Source organism: Salvelinus namaycush, chromosome 29 (assembly GCF_016432855.1).
Source record: "Salvelinus namaycush isolate Seneca chromosome 29, SaNama_1.0, whole genome shotgun sequence".
NCBI classification, from domain to species: Eukaryota; Metazoa; Chordata; class Actinopteri; order Salmoniformes; family Salmonidae; genus Salvelinus; species Salvelinus namaycush.
In genome coordinates, this window is record NC_052335.1 from 27190896 (window position 1) to 27198548 (window position 7653).

General features: G+C 38.2%; 1 protein-coding gene across 1 annotated transcript; it reads left to right on the plus strand.

The window, feature by feature from the left end:
• Positions 1-1338: 1338 nt before the first annotated feature.
• Positions 1339-5240, plus strand: LOC120024233 (paired box protein Pax-1-like). The gene is made up of 5 exons (XM_038968426.1): positions 1339-1342; positions 1774-2400; positions 3353-3486; positions 3649-3859; positions 5155-5240. The coding sequence occupies exons 1-5, from the start codon at positions 1339-1341 to the stop codon at positions 5238-5240; spliced, it is 1062 nt and encodes a 353-aa protein (XP_038824354.1).
• The last annotated feature ends 2413 nt before the right edge of the window (positions 5241-7653 follow it).

Below are 7653 nucleotides of genomic sequence, written 5' to 3' on the forward strand. Positions count from 1 at the left end.
CTTCAGAGGAAAAGAGTGGCAAAGACCAAAATACAGGACATGCCAAATATTCATCATGCAACCACTGTAATTAGCATGGTCGGGTGAACAGCAATGTATCCTTAAAAATAGATTTACCGTTAAAAAAAAACAGACGTTTGTCACAGACCCTCTGGGCATTCAAAAACGTCTAAATATTTTGCTTATTTTGTTGGTGTGAAGAGTAGGCTATAAATGTGTTTGAAATAGCAATCATAATCAATCAATTTAAATCAATTTGCGTTTCAATAGCCATACGATTTATTGGAAAATAAAAGGCTCCAACTTCACGACGCATAGAAGCAATAGTCTTAAATAGCCTAGGACAGAAAGATGTAGGCCTCACATACTGTATGCTCCACATCATAGCAGACTAATCCATCTGCCATGTGCCCAATGTATCACATAGCCTTCCTTAGCCATGGGTAACCAAAGTGGCCTAATCATCACTCTCACTCAATCAAACACACCAAAGATCCCTCAAATATCGATGCTCGAATAGGTCTGTACTAAACCAGAAATTGCATAGAAACCGAATGAATTGAGTGTTGTTTCCATATGACCATTGTGCGCAGATTCAATTAATTGCAATTAAAGGGTAGGTAAATATTGCTTTTTTCAAACTAAAATGCCGATTTTTCATGTGTGTTTAGCACAAATCTTTATTGGGTCATGACTTCCATCCAGTCCACGTTTCATTAATTGTGGTAACTTTTCGGATGGATAAAAATGCTAATACCCTTGCAAATGAAATGTATAATGCAAACTTGTATCACGGCCAAAAAATGTCACAGCATATGATCAATCAGTAAATGCATTAAAAATAATGGCCCATAATTACATGTTAATTCTATCCATTTTAATAATCAAATAGGCCTATCTTTAAAGAGTATATTTATCCTTGTCGTGGAGAACAGCTTTTTGTTTGGATTTTAATTTCCAAGCGCATGTTTTCTCCGAGTTCCAAGAGTGTAGCTTAAACTCTAAAAACCGGAAAAGATTCGGTGGAGTAGCTAGGCTAGAATACACACGGAGGAGGAGACCAATGAAATGGGGAAAGATTGACGTAATGGATGCGTCAAATTAATCTGCGCACACTTGAGCCTTCGGGATGGACACATTTCCCCTTATGGGACAAAGATCATTTCAGTCCCTTTGCCCAAACACGCCGTTTTAGATCATCTTACCAGAAATGCAAGAGCAGAGCTGAAGGAAAAACGCACAGAAAAACAATTTTCCTCGTCTCATGTGCAGAAGGGTGAAGACAGCACTTTTCGACCATTGGCAACTGGTAGAGGAAAACATCTCAAACCAAAAGCAATGGGTAAGCACTCATTATTCATTTTGCATGGATCTTTGACTCGTCAGGAGATAATGTTTGCATAAATAGAGATGTGAATGCATTAGGTTTTAGCTTTATATTGTAGCCTACTAGCTTGTCCTCAAATCGTGCGTCCTTCTATCATTCCAGTGGCAGTGTCCATGTCTCCATTTTCATAGGCAATTTTATTTTTCAGACACATTTGGAGTGAACTGCTTGACGATGTTTGAGAGCATAATAGGTTGGAGAACATTGTAGTTGAGAGCCATAACAGTCTGAGTGATATAGATTAAATCAAGGAGAGGGAATGACTTTTCTGGAACTTGAGTGGGCATTATGCTAGGCTAGGCTAAACAGGCTATTGTTTAAAACACCGTAATGTTGCTATGTCGAGTCTATGCACATCAATGCAATTCCTTATTTGTTTCTTGCAGATCAAACATATGGAGAAGTAAACCAGCTTGGCGGGGTATTTGTCAACGGGCGACCACTTCCAAATTCGATTCGGATCAGAATCGTGGAATTAGCTCAACTTGGAATACGACCCTGTGACATCAGTAGACAGCTTCGAGTCTCTCATGGCTGCGTGAGCAAGATACTAGCGAGGTATAACGAGACGGGTTCGATATTGCCCGGTGCCATAGGAGGAAGTAAACCCCGGGTCACAACACCCAACGTGGTGAAAAGCATAAGGGATTACAAACAAGGAGACCCTGGAATATTTGCTTGGGAGATCAGGGACAGGCTTCTTGCAGATGCAGTTTGTGATAAATATAACGTTCCCTCCGTCAGCTCCATAAGCCGCATTTTACGCAACAAAATAGGAAATCTTTCTCAGCCGGGCCAGTATGAGAACAGCAAGCCAACCCATCCTCAGCTATCCTACAACCACATGTACCCGTACTCATACCCCAGTGCAATGTCACCCACTGGGACTAAAATTGGCAGCGGTCACGGTGTACCCATCACAGCGGGCCATGTCAGCCTCTCCCGTCATGGATGGCCTTCGGTGCACACAGTCAGCAACATTTTGGGCATTCGAGCCTTCATGGACCCCTCAGGTAGGTGACAAAATCAAATATTGTGCATGTATGTTACTCTTGCAGCTGAGTTGTTTTCTCATACGCAGCAGCATTGTCCATTGAGCGCTCAAATTAATAACATTGGTACATTTATGCATCAGTCAGTGTGGCTTGTTAATCACACAGATATATCAGATTATTTCACATTAATGAGAAACAATTTAAAACAACAAACGTATAGTCAACAACAGGGATAGACAAATATAATAACGATATAGGCCTAACTGTAAATAGTGAGAAGTTAATATGGGCTGAATAGGCCTAATGTATAATTTTGGATAATAATATTGATAAAGGAGCCAAATGGCACATCTGCTATAAGCTATAAATGCAAAATCATTTTGAACTGTGTCGATGGGGAAATAGCTTACGTATAGGCCTATCAGTGTGAGTCCTACTTTGTGGTTTGGCCTATTCATATTTCTACAACGACCTCGTAGTCCATTATGTAGTCCGTTAATTAGGCTAAACGTCTTATTTTATGTCGGATATCTTATTGTTTCTCTTCAAAGTATAGCATTATAATCGCATGAGACCAACAGGTCCAACAGGCCAAACTACAAACCTATAGGAGTTACATCAGCAATAATGTCATATAATATGTTGTTCTAAAATCTCAAGAATTTACAAAAAACATGGCATTAAAAACGTTGTGGCCACAAACATTCGATCTGATTTGATCAAATAAAGATTGGTTGAAGTGTGTGTTTATCAGATAATTTCCCCAAGAATTTAATAAAAAACATCTGTTTATCATAAAATGTTCACTACCATCCTGTATTTTAGCAAAAGGAATGTTCTTAACACAAGAGCTAGATCCCAAAATACATTGTTTAAAATGCTCAACTGAGTTGGCTTCATATCGAATAAAAACGTACATTGGTTTGTTAGCCTAATAATGTTATATTCTACACTGAAATATTTTCCACAGCCATTGCTGGAGCAGAGGGGTACCAATCAAAAATGGAGGAGTGGGCGAGCGTTAACAGAGCGACTTTTTCCTCTGCCCATGGCGTCAACGGAATAGAGAAATCCTCCCTAGAGGCAGACATTAAGTATCATCAGGTACAATTATGAAACAAATACATAAACAACGAATATGTTCATAGTTTGATCAGAAATCCGTTTCCACAAGATGTCCACTGTAAATATATGCATGCATATAAACGTTTTGGGGCGTTTTGCTTCTGCTGTGCTTAAACGTTTTTTTTCTTCCGTTTTTTTCAGTCTTCTTCAAACCTATCTAGTTATGTACCTGCTTGTGCCTACTCTCCCCCAAACCAATACGGGGTGTATGGTGGGCCAGCAGCTAACTACATGACAACAGGACACCACTGGCAGTCTCAGAGCGCAAGCCTGGCCCACCCCAACAGCGGAGCAACCATGCAAGGTGGAGACCTCCACACGGCAATGTCTTTCAAACACTCATCACGAGAAGGTAACTAAGCAAGTTGTTTTTTTAGGTTTCAAATCTTCCAGCGGATATTTTAATTAAGCACAATGGCACACATATATGCAGCTGTCAATCAAAAACCATCTATTTTTAAATGCAACTCGTCAAAAAAATGATTAGGCCCCGTGGGTCGAAACCCGACGACATAACAGTATAGGTTTAATTAGGTGGTCGAGGATGACAACGGTTGACATTTAGATCATTTTGTATTTTATATATATATAGGCCTTTATATAGGCCTATGGCCTAAATGCTACATACAACGGAAGCTTCGGGCATAAACAACAGAGCAGGCTGTGTTGGGCGACTGATAAGGAAACCATTGAGTTCTTTGAGAGAAGGTTACTTTATTTACTGTGCAAGTCATTATGGTATCAAGTCAGTGTAAATGTACAGAGTAGGCCTACAGCAATAGCATTTCATACCCTCTGGCGATGACTGTAGGCCTTTGGTGTAGGTGGTCTTGAAGAACCTATTAATAATAGTTGAATTATATGATAGCTATTAGCCTAACGATATAGACCACATTTTTCCAAACATTTACATGTTCATTAAATAATGTTACAATTAGCTAGCTATGATGTTCAAATTATGTCTATTTAATTTGCGAATACTTTTTAGGCAACGTTATATATTCCTATTTTCAAGGGTTGTGCGTTTGCTTTTCAACGACGAGTAGGCCTGTAGGGAAGGTTTGATTTTGCATTGATAGGTCTACATGATTTCCACAATATCATAACCTTTTTTACGGATAAAAATGTAATTGAGGTAATTTGATATAAATGACAACAGCCGTGCAATTAGCGGTGTCATTTCCAACCACATTCGACTTCATTTGAACAAAATCGAAATTCTGAAGAAAGATAAGCCTATTAATGTTAAGCCAATTAGTATAATTCTAAATGAAATATTTGACTAACCTACATTATCCATACCCTGCTGTTTATCGTAGGGCAATCATTTTGATGGCAGTTACATGCCTGCTTATACTTTTGTGAAGATAATATTTGTGTGAAGAATAAAACATTGCTACATATGGTAGGCCTCAAATTTGTCCAATGCAATGGACACATTCATATAATTCCATCACCGTTTTATACACCTAGGTATGACAGTCCAATAACCTTGATCTCTATCAGATGAGAAACAAGTCTAGGTATCTAATCTTGCTAGGGCATTGGGACCTGACCTATAGTTGACATGGTTATGTGTGCTCACTGTTCTGAATTACGACTTATTTGTTCCAGAAACATACTGTATCTGTTGTTTGTTTTTCACAGGAGACAGAAAACCTCACAGTCCCTTGAGCAAGCACCAGCACGAGGCGTTGAACGTACACGGACTCTCCCTCCCGACCTCAGCTTAATGACCCAACGAGCCCAACGGACCGTCAAGCTCTCTTCAAATAGGCAATGTACAGAAAAGGCATAAAATTATGGGCGAATTTTCAAGAAATCCACCAGTAAGTGACGAGCATACATTTCAAACATCATTCAGTGTAATTGCATTGCAGTTCAATACAATTGTAAAATAATCGAATGTAGACATGAATGTTGTTATAGTCTTGTTCACCTGCAATAATGCAGTGGTGTTGGTTAGGACTTCATTATTATATATTTTTCATTTCACTCATCCAAAACGCATCCCAAATCGAAATTTCGTAAAACGAATTATGTAATTTCCCTGAGGTCACATTGTTTCCACGACGGATATGGCTAATAGGCGTGCATGCTGGGTGTGTTCAAACAAACGTGTTATTATGGACTGAAAGGGAAAGTTCAAAATGTGAACAATATCATGTATTTGTAATTTTGTAAATGACATCCGCAAAAACTGTATTATGTATATTTTTTATAACTGTGCTTAATAAAGGCATGCTAAACGGGAAATGCCTATTTCGACATATTTGGATTTCCCTAATTCATGCAGCTTTGCGCCTATTGTTGGCTACTGGTCAAATTATGAAATTGTGATTGGTATAATAGCTTTAATGGTTTAGTATAACAACTTTGCTCCCGAGGTCTCACTCTGTATACCTTTGACCAGATGCTACCACCCGGACAGATTTATTTATCTCTCACTCTATCTGGCTACGGACGCAGGACCGCAATATAGTTACCAAACAATCAGTCAAAAATAAAGACCTAAACGCCCTTCTTATTTGTGGCACCAGACCATGACAAAAATCATAGAGCGACACCTCTGTTGGATAGCCTATTCCAAGACAAACACGAAACACCCGATAATCCAAGAATCAACATACAGTAGTATCACAACTGGCACTACACAAACGTCTGAAGCACCTGATCAATCGAAACATCAGGCAGAAATGCAAGTCATGCGTGCGCAACTGCGGTTACGCACCGGTTGCATCAACAATCACAGAAGGATATAGGTACATCTAAAGCTAATAATGCTACGCCGAGAGTAGCATTTATGACGCTTAAAATTGATATTTGTAAATGTAGCTCAATTTGGGACAGCATACTGTGTTGTCTTCAATCTTCAGAAAATATTGGAGCCTGGATTTGAGAAGTTGTTGACTGTGAGCAAACTATCACCAACCGATGAAACCATGCAGACTGGACACATTCCCAGCAACATTTTTCCATATGCACATTTGTTTTTTAATATTTGTTTATTCCAGTTTACAGTGTGCATCTGTTCAACTGAATTTGTATCAAAAGTGTATTCAACAATTCAATCGTTGTGAGCTATAGGCCAAATAGCTAGAAAGTGTAGACTAAATGCTTAATCGAAATCGAAAAGATTTATCCTATATTATTATCACTTAGGCCTAACCTATCTACTTTATTCTATTCTATATCACGTTAGGAGTGTGAATGGTAGTCCTACTTGATATAACGTAGCATATTGAAATGAATCCAACTCAAACCCTTCTCGAAATACTACAAGGCTACTGAAATTCATTATCACTACAAGGACTTATTATTGTGAATAATATGTACATGAACATTCATGTATTTATTTATATAACATTTATGTTTTAATATGATTACATGTCATCCAACACATCCATGTGAATTATAATTATTATTGTTATTATAATTATAATATTATAGGACATTCTTGTACAAGACTAAAGATATATTAACTTCTCGCCTGGTTATGTAAGATTTGACATTTTATTTAACCTTTATTTAACTAGATAGACCTATGTCTTTAAAAAAGAATACTTGTTTAAGGTCACAGAGCTGACAACATTTCCAGGATGAACACAGAGGCCTAGTTGAGCTTTTGAGGCATAAACAGAGAGCACTTTAGGAATTTTTATATATGCATATAGGACTTAAAATACTAACGTAGAAAACTTTATGAAAATAGAGTTAGTGGAAGTGGAAAATATAGTTTTGTTAGGCGCTTACTTTTAACAATCCCTAGTCTGCAGTTTGTCTGTGCGGTGGCTATAACCCAGTCCAAAGCCAAGCCACAGAACTCTCGAGGATGAGATCATGTGGGACATTCTGAACAGAAATATACATAACACAATCCAGGTGCCGGTAGTTCACCTTTGTTGTTTGAGTTTGTTTATCCTTACATCCATATTTTGAAAAATGTAAATGAACAAATGAATGAACATGTTGGTGAAATGCGCTTCAAAGTTTTGATATTGGATTGAGGTAGTTGTCAGATTATGTCATGTACTGTATAAGAAACTAACTTTAACAAAAGGTTTAGTAGGATGCTGTACTCAGGGTGAGCAGGTTGACTGTTTGGACAATAGTCAGAAAGACAGACAGGAAGTCGTTAGTAGCAGG

What these genes read in the sequence shown, in the direction of transcription:
- LOC120024233 (XM_038968426.1), top strand. An exon ending in AGCCTTCATGGACCCCTCAG is followed by an intron (nt 2,401 to 3,352) that starts GTAGGTGACAAA and finishes TATTTTCCACAG; the next exon opens with CCATTGCTGGAGCAGAGGGG. An exon ending in CAGACATTAAGTATCATCAG is followed by an intron (nt 3,487 to 3,648) that starts GTACAATTATGA and finishes CGTTTTTTTCAG; the next exon opens with TCTTCTTCAAACCTATCTAG.